The sequence below is a fragment of the Cinclus cinclus genome, chromosome 20 (assembly GCF_963662255.1).
Source record: "Cinclus cinclus chromosome 20, bCinCin1.1, whole genome shotgun sequence".
Lineage (NCBI taxonomy): Eukaryota > Metazoa > Chordata > Aves > Passeriformes > Cinclidae > Cinclus > Cinclus cinclus.
The window spans coordinates 12,358,966-12,376,455 of record NC_085065.1 but is presented as its reverse complement, the minus strand read 5'-3'; the positions used below and the strand labels follow the sequence as shown (position 1 = coordinate 12,376,455).

The window sequence follows — 17,490 nt, the reverse complement described above, 5'->3', positions numbered from 1 at the left end:
CCCCGCCCAGTGCATGCCAGCAGCAGTCGGGACCCTCGGCAGTACCGGGGCAGCGACGGGATTTTCCCCTTCCACGGTTCTCTTTTTTGTCGGGTTTCTGCATAGGCTCCGCACAGAACCGCATGCTCGGATCTAGAGCCTCAAGGGGCCCTGCTCGGCCTGGAGGCCACGAGGAGCCCCCGCGCTGGTGCCTTCTCCGCGAGGGCGCGTGTGCCGAGAGGCCCCGCGACTCCTGAGCTCCCCCGGCCCATCTCCGTGACTGGAGAGCTTGCAGCAAAGCGAGACGGGGCCGTGCTAAGCCGCAGCCGGCTCGGTGCCCGGCCCGGTCGGAGCCCAACGCCAGGGGACAGACAAACAGGGTCGGGGGGCAGCACTACCGCCGTGACCCCGAGTAGCTGCCGGAGCGGCCCCGAGCGCCGGGCGGTGCCTGAGGGGAAGGTCATTTACGAGAGGGAGGTACAAGGAGATGGGGAACGGACCGGGACCGAACCGCGGCTGCCCCGGGGCGGGCCGCGCCTCGCGCGCCGGGCTGGTCACGTGGGACGCGCGGCCCAGTCAGGATCCACCACGCGCTCGTGACCGTGCGCACGCGCGGTGCCGCCCGGCGGCGCTTCCCGAGTGCCACGTCCGAGGGCAGGGGCCACGCAAGACGGCGGTGCCGACCAATCGCGAGAGGCATCGAGGGGAAAAGGGCCAATGGTGACTCGAAGGCGGGGAGCGGAGCTGGCGGCCAACCCGAGACGGCGGAGGAGGGGCGTGACCGGATCTCCAGCCAATAGGAGGCGCGCAGTGGCCGGGGCAGTGGCGCCAGCCAATCGCCGGCGGGCGGTGCAACCAATAGAGCGTGGCAGCGGCCGGCTGGGGGCGGGTTTATAAAGGAGAGGCGGTGCCGCGGCCGCGCGTCTGTCCTAGTTCGTCCCGAATGCCGCCATCACTCATGGCGGGGTTGCGCGCTGTGCTCTCGCTGTTCTGCTTGGCCCTGCTGCTGCCCGCCCGCGCCGCGGCGGAGGAGGAGGATGGTGTCCTGGTGCTGCGCGGCAACTCCTTCGAGCAGGCGCTGGCCGAGCACCGATATCTGCTCGTCGAGTTCTGTGAGCGCGGCGGGGCCGGGCCGGGCCGGGCCGGGGGGAACGGACGGGCGGGGATCGAGGGTGCGGCCGGGGGAACGGAGTAGTCGGGCTGGGGAGAGGCGCTGAGTGGACGGGCTTCCCCGGGCGGGTGTGGGGCTGGGCTGGGGCGCGGGGTCTGCGCGGCCCCCTGGCCCGCCCCACCCCGGAGCTCCGTGAGTCCCAGCGGGCCTCGGTCTGCCCGGGAGTGGAGTCGGGGAGACCCGGCCAGCGCTGACGGCCCATCCCGCAGACGCCCCGTGGTGCGGGCACTGCAAAGCGCTGGCTCCCGAGTATGCGAAGGCGGCGGCGAAGCTGAAGGCGGAGGGCTCGGAAATCCGGCTGGCCAAGGTGGACGCCACGGAGGAGTCGGAGCTGGCGCAGCAGTTCGGCGTACGCGGGTATCCCACCATCAAGTTCTTCAAGAACGGCGACAAAACTGCGCCCAAGGAGTACACGGGTGAGGAGGGGCAGGACGGGGTCAGGACACAGACGAACCGGGTCTGGATGTGCCGCCAAGGTGCAGAGGGCAGCAACGTGGCGTCGGGTCCCAGCACATGGCCCTGTGCTGGAGCTGTGCTGCTGTGCCTGGACAAGGTCCACTGTGACAGCGACCTGGGGATGCTGCTGGGCTGATGGGGAATAGGCCAGCCTTTAATGGCCTCCCTCTGGAGAGATCCCTACGGTCAGCTAGAGTGGAGGAAGTAGCTTTTTTTGTAGAAAAGCAGAGCGTTCTGAGCTTGGTTTGTTGTGTGCCTTGACTTGACTCGAGGAGTGCAGCACCCTGAAGTGGAGATATGCCTGGGCTGTTGGGTGAGGAGGCAAACACGGGGTGTGAGGGAGCTGCAAGGAAGGCCAAGATGGAATTTAGCTAAGCCGTGCTACACAGTGCTGGCAATTGAGGGTAACATCCAGAATAAAGATATTGGAAGGAAAAGGTGCTGTAATAACGTGAGTAATGCTGAGGTCCTGGAGAAGTGTTGCATTGCTGGTCAAAGTTTAAGGACGGGGCAGGAGGTGAGAGAAGACTGGATTCTTGGGAGCACCTTGTACCTTGACTTATCAATTAGGGATTAGCTTAATTATACTGAGTGAAAGGGAAAGAATTGCGTAAATGATATCTTGAGTCTTGCTGCTCTCTTGACCAGCTGCTGAAAGGTCTTCTCACTCAAAGCTTGAGGATTTTGTGGTCTTGGACTTAGATGTGGGGGAAAGTGACTCCTTATTCTCTCCTGGTGTAGCTGGCAGGGAAGCAGATGACATCGTCAGCTGGCTGAAGAAGCGCACGGGCCCGGCTGCTGCCACCCTGACTGATGTGGCTGCTGCAGAGGCACTGGTGGACTCCAGTGAAGTAGTGGTGATTGGTTTCTTCAAGGTAGAGTTTGTGTTTACACTGGAGATACTCTTGTGTGTGTTTGGGGTCTTCCCTGTTTCATCCTAGCTGGGGAAAGTTTTGTGCCTTATGCAGTACTTGCTGTTTTGCATTCCTTGATCTTCCAGTTCTTTGGGCTGAGCCCTGGGATGTGAATGCGTCAGGTGATGTGGCCCCTCTGAGGCACCTTTCTTTACTCTCTAGGACTTGACATCAGAGGCAGCAAAGGAGTTCCTGCTGGCAGCAGAAGCTGTGGATGATATTCCTTTTGGGATTTCCTCCAATGTTGATGTCTTCACCAAGTACCAGATTAGTAAGGACGGTGTCATCCTCTTCAAGAAGGTACTGGCTGGTGCCAAGCCTGAGCACCACACTGGGGTCTGCTGTCTCTTTCCTTTTCTTTTGTTAGTCAAGCTCCAACAAAGTTAGCCCTGGACAAAAGAGCAAATGCCCCATGCAGTTTGTGTGGCTGTTCGTGGGCCTTGGAGCCTGTGGCCCCTTTGTGGGGTGGGAGAGCCTTAGGGACCCCAAGTGTGCAGCTGTGTCAGTCTCCCAGCCCTGTACTGTTCTCCAAGAGCTGCTGGGCTTTTGGTGCAGGTTGTTCCTTCACTCACTTCCCTCTTCCCCACCTCTGCAATGCAGCAGTGGTCACACAGTCTTGGACAAGCCCACATGAACAGTAGATGAGCTCTCTGGCTGCCATGGTGCTGTTTGGTTGTGTCTTAGCAGAGCTGCTTTTTGTTACTCACTGCTGGCCTCTGCTGCTGTCACTCCCTGCTGTTTCCAAGAGCTGTTCTCTCTCATAGCTATGGGTTCTGCAGTGCAGGGATTCCAAAGAAACCCCTAAGAGGATTTGCAGTTCCAGCTGACTGGGCTGGGGCAGTGGATTATGTGCAGAGGGATGCTGACTACCTGCAGAATCACAAATGTACTAATGGAGGCATGAAAATCCTTATCACTGGGATGAATTTCTAAGTTTGAGCTGATGAAAAGAAGTTCTTCAGGCTTGGTGGCTCCTGACCCAGAGGTGCTGTGAGACAGGACCAAGTGTTTTGGGTTCAGACTTACTAAACCTGTAATTTCATTAATCATGATTCTGCCCAGCCTGACTTAACACAAGGTGTTCTTTTTGTTCACCTGAATTTTTTTTTTTTATTCTGCTGTACATCTGACACTGTAGGGTTTTTTCTGGTGATAGAAGATTGTAGACTTGCATTCTGAGTCAGAACCTCTCGGGTCAGTGTGGCTGAGGGAATATATGGATAATGAGCTCAAAATGCAACAGCAAAATGGGGGAGTGTTTTGTTCTTTTCTCATTTGGTAGTTGTGAGGGTAGCTTTGTACATCAGCTTTGTGTGCCCCACTCTGGGTAGTGCTGGGCTGGGCAGAGTTCTGGGCCTGGCAGCCTTTGGTGCGTGTTAAGAACAGGAGTGACTATGCTGTGCCAGGCTTGCATGGGGCAGGAGTGCTCAGCTCTGCAGAAGAAGCATCCTAGATCTGCCCAGCCTTTGGGGGTCCTCTGTTCCTGTGCAGTGGCGTGGCAGTGCCACGGGAGCTCTTAGATAGATCTCTAAACCAAGGAGACAAGGAGCACCCACAGTAATCAAATACTAGGGCAGAAGAATTTGATGTCTTGTTTTGGGCTTTGGCTCCATACTATCAGTTGGGTCTGAACTGAGATGGTTTGGCTCATTGTTCTTCTCACTCTTTGTGAGTTGTCTAGACTTGCACAGCTGTCCTGATGGCACTGAGGCAATCTGCAAAACTCCTCAAAGTGTTTTCAAAGTTATTTTCTGATGCTTAGTGTTGTCTTCAGTTTTTTAACTGAGGCTGGTGTGCCTCCCCTTAACAGAAGGTTCACAGAAGGTTATCTGCGTCCACACTCTTCCTTCTGTCAGCAACTTGAGTATGACCTTGCCAGGGCACTACTGTGCTCTTCTGTACATCCTCCCTCTAACCTTAAGGGCCCTCTGCAGCTGTTCCTGTTTCAGCCTGCCAGAGGGTTCTGGGAATCCTGGTCAGGGATGACACAGGTGATGGCCCAGTAGAACAGGACCTGGAACCTCTGGTGTGATGTGCAGCATGTGCTGTTCGTTGTCCCTAACAGAGACTGGAATGACCCCCCAGAGCTGAGCAAGTCACTGAGTGCTGCAGGCTTTGCTGTCAGATGTTCCCAGCACTGTCTGGCTGTGGTATCTGCTCTGACCACTAACTGCTGCAGGGCTGGAGGCAGCTGCTCAGGGTCCTCCTTGGTGACTTGCACCATGAATGGTTTCACACTGGTGCAGAGCAAGGCTGAGATCAAACCTGGCTGCTTATCTTCTGGTGGGGGGTGATTTAAAGCTTTGCTTGCAAGGAAGATGGACACCTTGATCCAGATTTTATGTGGAGGTGTAACCTTGTAGAGATGGAAGTCTGCTTGGACTAGTGCAGCTGAGATCCTGTGGGGCAGTGACCGGTGTGAAGGCGCTGAGAGATCTGTGTGGGATGTGCAAGTGTTCTAATGAGGAATGTATGTTCTTGCAGTTCGATGAAGGCCAGAACAACTTTGAAGGGGATCTCACAAAAGATAATCTGCTGAACTTCATCAAGTCTAATTCATTGCCTCTAGTCATAGAGTTCACTGAGCAGGTGGGTCTTTAGGTACCTGACAAATCCCTTCCTATGGCTGCTGCAAGAATATAGTGAAGGTCTACTTGTAGATTCCATGGGCATGTCTTATTGTGGAGCTGATGGGAGGGTATGGAAGAGTGGGAGGGACACAGAATAAAGGAGGTGTAAGCTTGCTGTGCAGAGCAGTCCAGCAGTACTGGAGGCTGGTCAGCATAGTGGAGTTAAACTGGTCTGGATGCTGATTTGCTTCTTTTCCAACAACAAAGTTTATTTTTTACTCCTCAGACTGCTCCTAAAATATTTGGAGGAGAGATCAAGACTCATATTCTGCTTTTCCTACCAAAAAGTGTGTCTGACTACCAAGGGAAGCTGGACAACTTCAAGAGTGCAGCTGGGAACTTCAAAGGGAAGGTGAGATCGATTTCTTGGATCATGAGCTAAGAGACCACCCACCTCCTGAAGAGAAGTGTAGCACTGTCTTTATCCATGGAGCAGCTGTGGAGGAATACTTTAAGCCAGCTCTCTTTTCTGGAAGGGGGGAGGAAAAAGAGCCAATTCAGCTACACTTGGGGTGTGGTGTGTGTGTGTGTGAAGTGTCAATAGCCACAAGGTATTCATGTTCACCTCCTGCCTTTTCACTTTTTTCTTCCCAAGATCCTGTTCATCTTCATAGACAGTGACCACAGTGACAACCAGAGGATTTTGGAGTTTTTTGGCCTAAAAAAGGAAGAGTGCCCAGCTGTACGTCTGATCACTCTGGAGGAAGAAATGACCAAATACAAACCTGAATCTGATGAGCTCACAGCAGACAAGATCAAAGACTTCTGTAATAAGTTCCTGGCAGGCAAGATCAAGGTATGTGGATAAACAGTACTGTTGGTGAATGAGGTAGCTGAGGGGGAACAGAAATGGTCCCTCTGAGGGGCTGGAGAGCCAGCTGGAGAAGCCCCTCCATCTTCTGCATGGAACATCTATGGGCTTTGTGATTAGGAATGAAAGGCAAAGCTGCTGGGGCCTGGAGACTGTAGGAGAGCAAGCCAAGTAGAGGGACTTGGGCATGGCCAAACAGTTGTGCTCTCCCTATGGGGACTGCACTGTTTATCCAGTTGCTCTTTCTGCCAGCAGTCTGTGGAAGGTGTGCATTCTGTGGCACAGGGAAAAGAGTTGTGAGCTCCCATCTGCTGGAGGGGGCTGTGTGTGGCTCAGCCAGCAGTGGGCGTGCAGCAAAGCCCAGTCCTCTGGGAATGGGGCTGTCAGCAGTGCTGCTCCCCTCCTGCAGAGCTCTGTTGTAATCCTCTCTGCGCAACAGCACCTGCTATTCCTGCTGGGTCAGGGTGGGAAGGAGACTCTCTCTTGGAGAAGGGGAAGTGACTAATTCATTTGGTTGCGTACAGCCTGTGGCTGAGGCACCAGGGGGTGGTGAAACCTGGGTTTTCCAGGATAAGTTACTGCATTTTTCAGTCCAAGCAGCTATGTAGCAAACAGTTTGTCTGAATTTTGCTTTTTATTCCAGCCCCACCTAATGAGTCAGGATCTTCCTGAAGACTGGGACAAGCAGCCTGTCAAAGTTCTGGTTGGGAAGAACTTTGAAGAAGTTGCTTTTGATGAGAATAAGAATGTATTTGTGGAGTTCTGTGAGTATCTTTTTACAGCTGGTTCCATGTAACTGGCATGAGAGGATTGCCAAAACACTCCATGATCAGGATTAGGGGAAAAGCCTTTTGCAGTCTGGGCTTCAAAAGTAGTGCCTTGGTTGCAAAGATCTGTGAGAACTGTCTGGTTGGGAGGAGTGGTACCTTGTTAGTGGTATCTCCTTGTTGGTGCAACTCTGTCTCTGTAATTAACAGATGCCCCATGGTGTGGTCACTGCAAGCAGCTGGCCCCAATCTGGGACAAGCTGGGAGAAACCTACAGGGACCATGAGGACATTGTCATTGCCAAGATGGACGCGACAGCTAATGAAGTGGAGGCAGTGAAAATCCACAGCTTCCCCACACTCAAGTTCTTCCCTGCAGGCTCTGGCAGAAATGTAAGCAGGCAGCCAGGGAGCACGGGAATGCTCAGCTGCTTGCTCAAGTTGTTTTGGATAAGACCTTTGGGAGGGATCCGTATTCTATCGGGATGAAACACAGCAAGTCTACAGGACACCCAAGACCCTTTGTGGGGTCTGGGCTGTAGGAAAGAGTTTGGGGGGAGGTGGGAATGGGGAAAAGAGGGAGTTAAGAGGACAGTGTGCTCATCTGCAGGCTATTCTTTCCTCGCAGTGATCTCTGAAGTCTAGTGGCTGAGCTGTTTTCCTTCGTCTCATATGGGTGAAGGTGAATTTTTAAATTCCCTTTTGCTTGGCATGTTCACTGTTGCTCAGAAAGAGAATTCTCCTCTCCAGGGGCGTGCATCTGTAGTGCCCATAACTAGCATCCTCATGTTTTCCCTGTGTAGGTAATTGACTATAATGGGGAGAGGACACTAGAAGGCTTCAAAAAATTCCTGGAGAGCGGTGGTCAGGATGGGGCAGCAGCTGATGATGTGAGTAGTGTGAATGGAGTACTCTGGACCTTTGGGAACAGGGAGCATGGGTCAGATCTGGTTCTGTGCCTGAATCCTCAGTCCTAAATAAGGTCCTGTGTTACGTATCAGGAGAGCATATTGATGGTGAACAAAGTGCCCACATCAATGTGAGCTGTTCAGGTGCAGCCTGGCTGGCTATGGATCTGCAGGGGACTCCTTTTCTGGAGAGCACCCTGTGGGTATAAAGTAGCAGTGCTGTGCTTGTGCACTGCTGGGGCACTCAGCCCCTGAACTGGGCTGTGTGATCAATGCCACGTGTCTGCGTACCTGCTTGGAACCTCTGACCTGCTGGAGGTGGGAGGGAGGGTATATGGAGGCTGTTACAGATGTGCAGGTACCAGCTTCCCCCTAACCAGGGGTTTGTAATCCTTAATGTCCTGAAGCAGAAGCTCTTGATCGAAGTCTCTGGATGTTTTGTTAGTATGGCAGCAGAAAGCAGTGACCAGATGAGGGCTGCTGCTCAGTGCTTGGTTCTGCATCTGCCTCATGTGCCAGAAACCAGGAGCTGTCCTGTAACCTCCACAGGATCTGGAGGACCTGGAGACGGATGAAGAAACAGAACTTGAGGAAGGTGATGAGGATGAGCAGAAACTCCAAAAGGATGAATTGTAAAGAGAAGACTGATCTACATCACCCAAAAAATCAGACACTAAATTGGCTGCTGTGATGCAGCCCAGTGAGTCAGAAACCCATTAAGATTTAAAGCAGAAGGTAAATGACTGGAAATCCAGGGATTGGCTTCTAAAGTAACACTTTGCCCTCACTTGTCTGTACACTTACCTTTTCTTTCTTTTGGCTTCTGAAAAGGGAACTGTCACTAGGGAGCCAGCCCAGCCAGCTGGGCTCTTTTTTTTCTATTGTGATGTACTTTTTTTTGTACACAGCTTTTGTCTGGAGAACTCTATTCTACTGGGCAGCAGGAGGTTGTGAGGTGGTACCAGGAGTTCAGTGGCCTGACAATCTGGAGCCTTGCCGCTAACATCTTCTAAGACAGCTAGCTTTTTTTCTCTTTTTTTTTTTTTTTTTTAAACTAAAGCCCCTAATTGTTTTCTGCACCTGGCAGGGTCCTTAATGGTATCAGCTGTTCTTCCCTGTGGCTGGCCTTCAGTATATGTAGGGGCAGAGGGCTGATGGCTTCCTGGGGAAAGGTGTATGTGAAGGTGCTTCTCTTCATGCTAGCCAGACGTTTCGTTTCCCTTCTCCGTTAAGACACTTGGAGATGACTATTCCAAACTCCTGGAGGGATGGAATACTGTGCACTGGCTGTGGCAGGCTCTGAGGGTGGAGGTGGCTGCTGGCTCACCAGCTGAGCTGTGTTGACATCCTTTTGATCAAAGACAAGAGTTGCAATCCCTTTCTATGACTTATTTTGAGTGGGTTGACCCAGCAGGTGGGTGGTGGGGGAGGGCCTCATAGATCAAACAGGACATTTGCAATTACTGGGGTTTGGGAATGTGACTGAGGGAGTGCCTCACAGGCCTGAGCTGCATCAGGCTGGTTCTTAGCATTCTGCTACAATAACATTGGTACTGAATTTGATGGCCAAATAAAGTTGAGATTTTAATACTATTATGTGTCTTTGTCTTTATCAGAGTATAGAATATCTGAACCTACGATGGACAGGGAGCTCGGAGTTGTAGGGTGATTCTCAAGGGCCTCTGCTGCACTTGGGTGTGCGTCACCTTCTCTGTGTAATCTGTCAAGTAGAACATGCCAGTGCTCATGTCCTGTCCAGATTCCATGGCCTTGTGCAGGTGTTCTATTGGGAGTGAGCAGGCCGTGGTTTGGCTCTGAGAGTGCAGAGCCCCTTGGCCAGCTGGCTGGGCTGAGGGGACATTGCTCTGGAGCAGTGAATCAGGGCACGCCAGGGCTGCTGTGGCTCTGCTAGTCAGGCTCACATGACCCTGTGAGCCACGCTGCTATTTCCAAACCTGCTGCTTGCTGCTGAAGGTATTTTGGTTAGAAAATATGCTATAAATGTCACAGAGAGGGCATGGTGCGGCTAGAGGACAACTGGGGGCACCTCTGTGCCTCTCAGTGAGTAGGATGTGTGCTGGAGCAGTGGCACAGGGGTGTTAGACAACACTTGTCTCTGTCTCCAGCTCCAGCCTTCTGCTGTGCCATGGCAGCTGAGCTAGCAGAGTCCTGATGTGGTGTTCCCAAGCTTTGGGCACAGCAGCACCAGGGCTGGGGCTGAGCAGGCACCCACTCACCAAGGCATCAGGAAGGACTGTCCCTGGCAGAACAGCAGCCAAGTGTGTGTGAGAGCTGTACCTGCAGTTACCTGGAGGATCTTTGAACACACCTCCCTCCAGGGCTCTGCCCCTACATGCCTTCCGCACTCCTGCACCCCAACAAACCCAGCAGTGCTGGGGGTGGGGGCTGGGTGGTGACAGCTGCTTTGTCCTTGGGGTGGGGAAGAAGGAAATCTCACTAGTAAAGCTCCACTGAAAGATGCTGTCTGAATTTGACTCAAATAGGTCCATTTTGTACAGCCAGTTGAACTGTGACCAGGTCTGAGCTCTGCAGTGGTTCTCCTCCATTCCTGGGCAGAGACCCACTCTGCTCAGCTTAGAGGAGGTGCCTCTCCTAGCCCAAGGCTCCCTGTGGTAGAGCAAGAGCTTAGCAGCCATCTGATGTACATGCCTAATTGCCATTCCAAGAAAAGAGGCTTGAAATATTCTGTCCCCAGCGCTGAGCTTGGATGCCCTGTGCTGTGTTTAGGCTCATCTAACCACAATCAGATGGTTAGATGGCCAACAGATGGATGCATTTGCCAGTAGATAAACAATTGGAGGAGTTCTAAGGTGTGTGGCTGACTGTGCTGCTGGAGTTAGTGCAAGGGTCTGCAAGAAGGGATGGAATGAAATCCCTGACTCCTAAAGCAGGATAGGGATTTTTTTTTTTTCCCGACACACCTGCCTGGATGCTCCACATCAGCATGACAGAGCACAAAATGCTTAAGTGTCTGCCACGCCTGAACTTGGATGGGAGAAAACACTGGTTAGTTAAACCTTGAAGCACCTGAGTAATTCCTCTGTGGCAGATGGCTCTGTTTTGGGTCATGGCTGTAGCTGGAGATTATCAGAGGCAGGAGCTGTCTGGTGGTGGTGCTGTTCTTCTGCTGTTCCCCTAAGGCTGCTTGTAGTAGCCTGCTCTCAGCAGCAGCAGCTTCCCTGTCTCAAGTAGGACAAGGAACACCAGGGACCAGCAGTGAAGGCTTCAGGTTCTACACCTGCCTCAGGATCACCAGCAGCACCTCTGTCCTCACAAGGGCACAGGGGGCATCTGACACTCAGGTTGTGCTTCCATGCTTGGCAGCACAGCTCCTCCTGCTCCTTTGTTACGGGAGGATGACAGCTCTGGATGTGTTTGTGACCACAGCCCTGGCACATCCATACTGCACTAGCCAGCTGGGACACGAGTGGCCAGTTCCCTGTGTTGCTGTGCCCCTTTCCCCAGAAGAGCTTGCTGTTGGGAAATTGCTTCCAGGCTCCTCTGAAGGGCTACCCATGCAGGAGTAGATTTGACCCCTTGGATGGGCACATCAACAGGTGGATGGTAAGATGAGCCACTAACTACTGCCCAAAAGTGGGAGGCTGCAGGCCTGGTCGGCTCAATTACGAAGCATCATGGCAAATAGCATGAGCTGCACGTCCCCAAAATAGCCCAGAGGAGTCTTTATAACGTGGTGCTCCCAGAGAATGATCAGTCCTGGGCCAAGGGCCCGTAGGTGAGCTGCAAGTGCCAGGTGCCAGCTCCTGTGTGTGACTCGGGGAGGGCAGGAGAGCAAGGCGGCTGCCACTTCCCGAAGGCGAGAGGACACGGACACCGAGACACGGCTGGAGCGCAGCACTGCGGGGCCAGCACAGATCTGTAGCGAGGAGGGCCCCTGACAGGCAGAAGAGGACAGCAGCGCAGGGGGGGCCGGGCAGAGTGCTGGGCAGCCCCCCATGCCGCTGTGCCTGAAGGCTCCTGGCAGCATGAGGGACTATTGCCCCTTGTCGGGGCCGCGGTACGGCCGCTACGCGCCGCGCCTCAGGGCCTCGCGCACCGTGCGCTTCCCCAATGACGTCGTCTTTCAGGACCACATCAAGCAGGGGGACCTGGAGCAGGTGGGAAGGTTCATACGAGCCAGAAAGGTGACACTGGACACCATATACCCTTCTGGTGAGTGCTGCTGGTCGACAAAGCTGGGGGAGAGCAGGGGCACAGCTTGGTGGGGCTGTGAGAGACATGGGAGCTGGGCTGTGGCCTACCTTCAGCAGGACTGGAACAAGCCAGGTTCCTCCCTAGTAAGGAGCAGTGCCCAGCAGTGCCCAAGAGCCCCAGCCAGGGCACCAACATCTTCCCTCAACAGCACAGTCAGTGCATGCTGTGGAAAGGGGGAGCTGGGCCTCCTGGGCCCCTGTAACACAAGTTCAAGCACCTACAGTGTGGTGGGTCCTCATAGAGTGGCAGCAAACACAGGCCTGTGAGCTCTGGGCAGGACCCTGGGGCTCCTGCCTTTTTCCCAGACTGGGGGACCTGCATTTGTTCCTGGTCCTGCCTGTTTCTCACAGGCACAGCTCCCTCTTGTACGTCTGACTCTGGGGACTCATGGGGGAAGCTTCATGTTCTGTTTGCACAGCCTCACCAGCAGCTGTTTATGGAATGCCTTGACCTGTACAGGCTAATGCAGAGCCCAGATTTGTCCATTTCTTGTGCTTGGGTTCAGCTTCTGCTCTCACAAGGCCATGGAGACAGAGACTCACATGACCCCCGGGTTCTTTCTGTCTACAGTGATTCCTCATTAGCGATAAGCTTCTGAAACTCAGGCAAAGCAGGATGGCAGAGACTCTTCTCATGTCTCCGTGTGAGTCCTGTCCAGGCAATGGGTGCTGCACCATCCCAGACAGGGTATTTATGCTGCAGAAGGGCAACAGGAACCCATAGCAACTCCTCTGTCTTTCTCAGTCTTAGTTTCTTTGCCCACAGTGCTCTCCCTGAGAAGGAGAGCTCCTGCACCCCTCTTCTGAGCTGTGCACAGCTTGTGAGTTCAGCATGGAGAGCCCTTCCCCAGGCCAGGGCTAACACCTCCTGTCCCTTCAGGCATGGCAGCCCTCCATGAAGCCGTGCTGACGGGAAACCTGGACTGCGTCAAGCTCCTGGTGAAATACGGCGCTGACATCCACCAGAGAGATGAGAACGGGTGGACGCCCCTGCATATGGCCTGCAGCGACGGCTACGCTGACATAGCCAGGTAAGGGCTGTGAGGGGCTGCAGAGCCTGAGAGCCGACAGCTCTGGGCGGGAGCAGTCTGTGTGGCTCATTAGGGGGTGCCCGGTCCCTGCGCTGCTCCTGGGGCTGCTGGGGCCGTGCCACTCCCGGCGATGGAGGCTGCGGGCCCGGGGCTGTCCGGCCCCGCCCGGCGGCTCAGCTCCGCGTCCTGCAGGTACCTCCTGTCCCTTGGGGCCAGCCTGGAGGCCACCACTGATGACGGGGAGAAACCCTCGGACCTCATCGACCCGGAATACGAGGACCTGGTGCAGCTCTTCGGAGCCACCGCGCTGCGCTGAGCCGGGCACGGCGAAAAGCGGCCCCGAGAGTCTCGGGGCCTGGCCGGGAGGCTGCGCCTGCCCGAGGGCCGGGGCTGCGCCCGGGCTGGGCCCGGGCAGGGGCGCTCGGTACTGCGAATCGGGAATCACTTTGTACTTTTCCAATAAAGCATCTCGGTTACCGCCTCCGGTTGGCGCCGGGCACGGGACGGGGCGGGGCGAGGCGGGGCCTGCACGCTGAGGGGCGTGGCCAGCGCCGCGCACGGGGCCTGCGTGAAGGGCTGCTCTCGCCGCCGGGAGGCGGGGCTGCGCCTGCGCGCTGCGGCGCTTCCGTCGGTGCCGCTCGCGCAGGCGGGAGGGCCCGGGTGAGGGGCGCGCGTTGCCCGGCGACGGGCGGGGGCGCCGCGCGGCCTATCCCGGCCTCGCGCCTCGCCTTCCTCCCGCAGCCCCGCCGAGCCCCTTCCGGCCCCGCCGAGCGCCGCTGCCGCCATGGCCAGGTGAGACCCGCCCGGCCCCGGGCCCAGCGCGGCCCCGGGCCCGGCTCAGCTCCCCCCCCGCGCTCCGCTTGCAGCTCCCCCGTGTCCCGGGTGGTGTACAATGGAAAACGGAGCGGCGGCCCGCGCTCCCCCGGCTCCGGCAGCGAGATCTTCACTCCGGCCCACGAGGAGAACGTGCGCTTCATCTATGAGGGTGAGCGAGGCGGTGGCCGCTGGGAAGGGGGCGCGGGGGCCTCGGGGCGGCCGAGGCGAGTGGCCCCTGTCCCTGTCCCTGCAGCCTGGCAGTGCGTGGAGCGCGACCTGCGCAGCCAGATGGGCTCTGAGCGCGGCCTGGTCGAGGAGTACGTGGAGAAGATGCCGAACCCCAGCCTGAAAGGTGCGGGGGGACAGGGGCACCGCGCCGGCTGTGCCGGCTCGGGGGTTGCGCCCGCCGGGCGGGGCCTGTGCTGCCTCTGCCCCCAAAGTCTCTCCTATCTTCCTTGCAGCGTTCAAACCTGTCGACCTGGGTGATCTGAAGAGGAGGAACACACAGGATGCAAAGAAGTCCTAAAGCGAGTCCTCCTTGCTGGTCGGCTGCTCACCTGAGGTCCTCAAGCAGATTTAATTTGAGATTTTGTGTTGATTTCCTCCTCTGGTCTGTCCTCCTAAAAGTTCGTGGGAGAGCCAGTCAGCTTTGGGGCTGGCTCTGAAGCTGCCTGAGATTGAGGATGCTCAGGGCCTCACTGAGACTGCCCAGAGCCTTTTGCAAAGGATTCCAGTTACCCGCTCATAGCTTTCTCTGGCCTCAAACTGTCCTTCCCTACTTCATGCTGAGTAACCCAATCTCCCGTTTCCCTCCTGTTGCTGCCCTCTGTGCTAGGCTGGGCAGGGCCGAGGCAGATTCACTGTTGGATCGGGCAGCACGAGGTCACACTTTCCTCTGTGCACCGATGCTCTACATCTGCTGGGGCTGGCCAAGGGCAGGAGGCACAATCGAGTCTGTTCCTGTGCCTCCAGACAATGGGGCAACCCCTGTCCAGCCCTGCCGTGCAGCTGAGGGCTGGGCAGACCATAGCTAGGCTCTTCCCAGTTCCACTGTGGCAGCAAGTTGCTGCCTCGGCTGCTTGCTGCCAGAGCACGTGGGCCACATCTGAGGCCACATCTTCTACCTGCTTAGAAGGTAGACCAAGCCTGGTCCCTGTGGTGCTGGAGGGGAAGCTGTTTCTCTCCCTGCAGATGGAGAGGTGCAGTGTTGGCACCAGCCCCAGGCTCCAGGGAGGTGCTCAGAGGGACCTGGGCCACGTGCAGCCCCACAGGAGGGCAGTGGTCCTGGGGGCAGCCGTGCGGCTGCACAGAGCAAGGCTCAGGAGCTCCTTGCCCTGGCAACACCGCAGTTTTGTACTAACAGCATTTTCCAGATACGCACCCTTGGAAGAGACCTGGCCCCCCAGCTCACCCTGGGTGGCCGTGGCTGGTAGAACCACCGGGGCGCTTCCTTAAGCCACTCGCTCCTGGCACTGCCTGGATGGTTCCTTCATCCTTGCCTGAGCCAGAGAGTGTGACTGTGTCAACTTCACCCACCTGAGCTGCTGGGCTGCTCCATGGGCAGGGGTGGCAGCCCCCTGCCCGCCTGTGCTCTGAGCTGGCAGGGATGGGGCTGCCAGGCCTGCCCAGTACCAGTAGCTGTGGGGAGGGCTGCAGGGACTTGCAGCTGCCAATACCCTTCCTTTGTTGAGTCCTTGAGTTGTACTGTACCCTTTCCTTTCTGTGGTATGTCACTTGAGGAGTGTTGTAAATAAACGCTGGTGTCCTTTTGGGGCTGCTTTGGTGTGGTGCTGCAGCCTGGCCCAGCTCTGGGCCATGGACAAGGGGCAGAGAGCAGGAGCCGTGTTTATTTTTCGCAAAGGGGCCTTGGCCTTGCACTTGCTGGGGCTGTTGATTTCCCTGCGGGCAGGTGCAGCGCATCGGTGGCGCGGTGCCCTTGGGCTGGGGGAGCGCTACGGGGAGCCAGCACCCCAGGAGCTGTTGCTGCACCCAGGATTTAAATGTTGAGACTATTAATACCCTCATATCCTCTTCCCTCTCCTGCTTTAATGGCATTTAGGCTATACTTAGCATTGCTAGAATGTCTGCTTGAGTGCATCTTGACACTTTCCACGACCCTGTTTACCTCCCATCACCAAAACATTTGTGCTGCTTGGCACTGGCACAGCAAGATGGGGACTCGGCCCTTATTGCCTCCCGAGCCACCCCAGGCCCAGCATCCCTGTAGCTGCAGGCAGTAGGGGACAGGCAGCTATGGGCAGTGGGGGGGAGGGAGTGGTGATTGTCTTTGTCATGGCCCTTCTGACTCTTCTGGTAGGATGGGCCCTGTGGTGTGTTCAGGGAGCCTAACAGTGGGGCTGTCCTGGCTTGAAGCCCTTAGCATGTCCAGAGCCATGTTCTGTGCCCAGGCAGGCTGCTGCTCAGCTGCCATGGAGCCAGCACTGTCCACCTGTCTAGGCACCTATCTAAGGCCATCCCAGGTCCTGCTGCAGCCCCACTGGCCACTGCCTTGTTTTCCTCTGCTCAGGCACAGTAAAGCCAGAGGAAAAGGAGTTGTCCAAGCTCTAATGAAATGTACAAAAAACACTCTATAAGCAGGTGATTTTTATAAAGGCTGATGCCAAATTGCAGGGCAAGTAGGGTGAGGTGGTAGGGGGAGGTGGTGGGTGTTAGGGTTGTGAGGAGTGAGGCCACAGGCCAGAAAAATCAGGCTGTTTACCTATAAAAATCGACCTCATCAGGGTTTATTTCCCTGTGCCTTGGACACGGTGCTCTTCATTAGATTAAAGGGTGGGAGGAGGAGAGGAACGTGTTTGTCATCAAATTAGGTGGTGGGAAGAGGCCTGGCAGCAGGCAGAATCGACTTAGGAGACCAATTTGTGGTGCTCAATTCCCTTGATAAAGTGGGAATTTTCCTGCGAGGCGCCGCGCCTAGGGGTGGCTGGCTGTGCTGGGGTGGGCACTGCCTGCGGTGCCTGGCTGTGTCAGGAAGGCACTGCCTGGGGGGCACAGCCCAAGCCAGCAGTGGGGGGGTGAGGAACTGCTTCAGCCCCATTCCATGCCTTGGGATGAGCTCCACAGCCAGGGACTGGCACCTTGGCTTTGTTTAGGGTAGTGAGGTACTGGCATGGGCTGCCTGGAAAAGCAGGGAGTGCTTGGGCGCTCCATCCCTGGAAACGCTCAGTGCCAGGCTGGATGGGGCTTTGAGCAGCCTGGTCTGGTGCAGGTGTCCCTGCTCATGGGGGCTGGGCCAGGGGACATTTAAAAGTTCCTTCCCATCCAAACCATCCTGCAAGTCTGCCCAGGCTGCTGTCAGCGCCTTCATCCCACTGGATACCAGGAACGAGCAGCTCCCATCGGGCAGCCGAGGGTGGTACCTGCCTGTGTGTGTGTACACGTGCATGTGAGTGTGTGGGAGTTGGAGGTGACCAGGACAGAGGGCTGTGGACTCAGCTCTGGGACATACCTGGCTGGCACAGGTGCTGTGGGACATGCCCTGGTGCTGGCAGACATCGTGTGCTTGCACAGGGCTCCTGGGCACTGGCAGACACCATCCCTCCTTGGGGCTGTTGGGCAGCAGGGGCTGTGGGACATGGGGCAGTGCTGGGGGCTGCCCCTCAGCACCAGGGGACACAGGACACCCATGAGCTGGGGCTGGCTTGAGGTTCCTGAAGGATCCCCATCATTATGTGACACACATCATAGGGCCACCCTTGCTGGGCAAGGTCTGGGGGGGCAAGCCTGGCCCCTCTGGGGTTGGGGGTCCACAGTGG

General features: G+C 56.2%; 3 protein-coding genes across 4 annotated transcripts; all 3 read left to right on the top strand.

Annotated features, from left to right (window-relative positions):
* Positions 1-891: 891 nt before the first annotated feature.
* On the top strand, positions 892-9,228 carry P4HB (prolyl 4-hydroxylase subunit beta). 2 transcript variants are annotated; one of them, XM_062506218.1, is made up of 11 exons: positions 895-1,091; positions 1,360-1,566; positions 2,348-2,481; positions 2,683-2,820; positions 5,005-5,109; positions 5,377-5,502; positions 5,746-5,946; positions 6,605-6,725; positions 6,939-7,120; positions 7,531-7,617; positions 8,185-9,228. In XM_062506218.1, the coding sequence occupies exons 1-11, from the start codon at positions 923-925 to the stop codon at positions 8,269-8,271; spliced, it is 1,557 nt and encodes a 518-aa protein (XP_062362202.1). In that variant the 5' UTR covers positions 895-922; the 3' UTR covers positions 8,272-9,228. The 2 variants fall into 2 exon arrangements, with proteins under 2 accessions (XP_062362203.1, XP_062362202.1); XM_062506219.1 differs by lacking the exons at positions 7,531-7,617; positions 8,185-9,228 and adding an exon at positions 7,356-7,367 and having other exon boundaries at positions 892-1,091.
* Positions 9,229-11,612: 2,384 nt separating this feature from the next.
* On the top strand, positions 11,613-13,241 carry PPP1R27 (protein phosphatase 1 regulatory subunit 27). The gene is made up of 3 exons (XM_062506459.1): positions 11,613-11,829; positions 12,751-12,901; positions 13,094-13,241. Exons 1-3 carry the CDS (start codon positions 11,613-11,615, stop codon positions 13,215-13,217), a joined length of 492 nt encoding a protein of 163 aa, XP_062362443.1. The 3' UTR covers positions 13,218-13,241.
* A 295-nt stretch (positions 13,242-13,536) lies between these two features.
* MCRIP1 (MAPK regulated corepressor interacting protein 1) lies at positions 13,537-15,487 on the top strand. Its single transcript, XM_062506173.1, has 4 exons — positions 13,537-13,693; positions 13,768-13,886; positions 13,971-14,069; positions 14,179-15,487. The coding sequence occupies exons 1-4, from the start codon at positions 13,686-13,688 to the stop codon at positions 14,241-14,243; spliced, it is 291 nt and encodes a 96-aa protein (XP_062362157.1). The 5' UTR covers positions 13,537-13,685; the 3' UTR covers positions 14,244-15,487.
* The last annotated feature ends 2,003 nt before the right edge of the window (positions 15,488-17,490 follow it).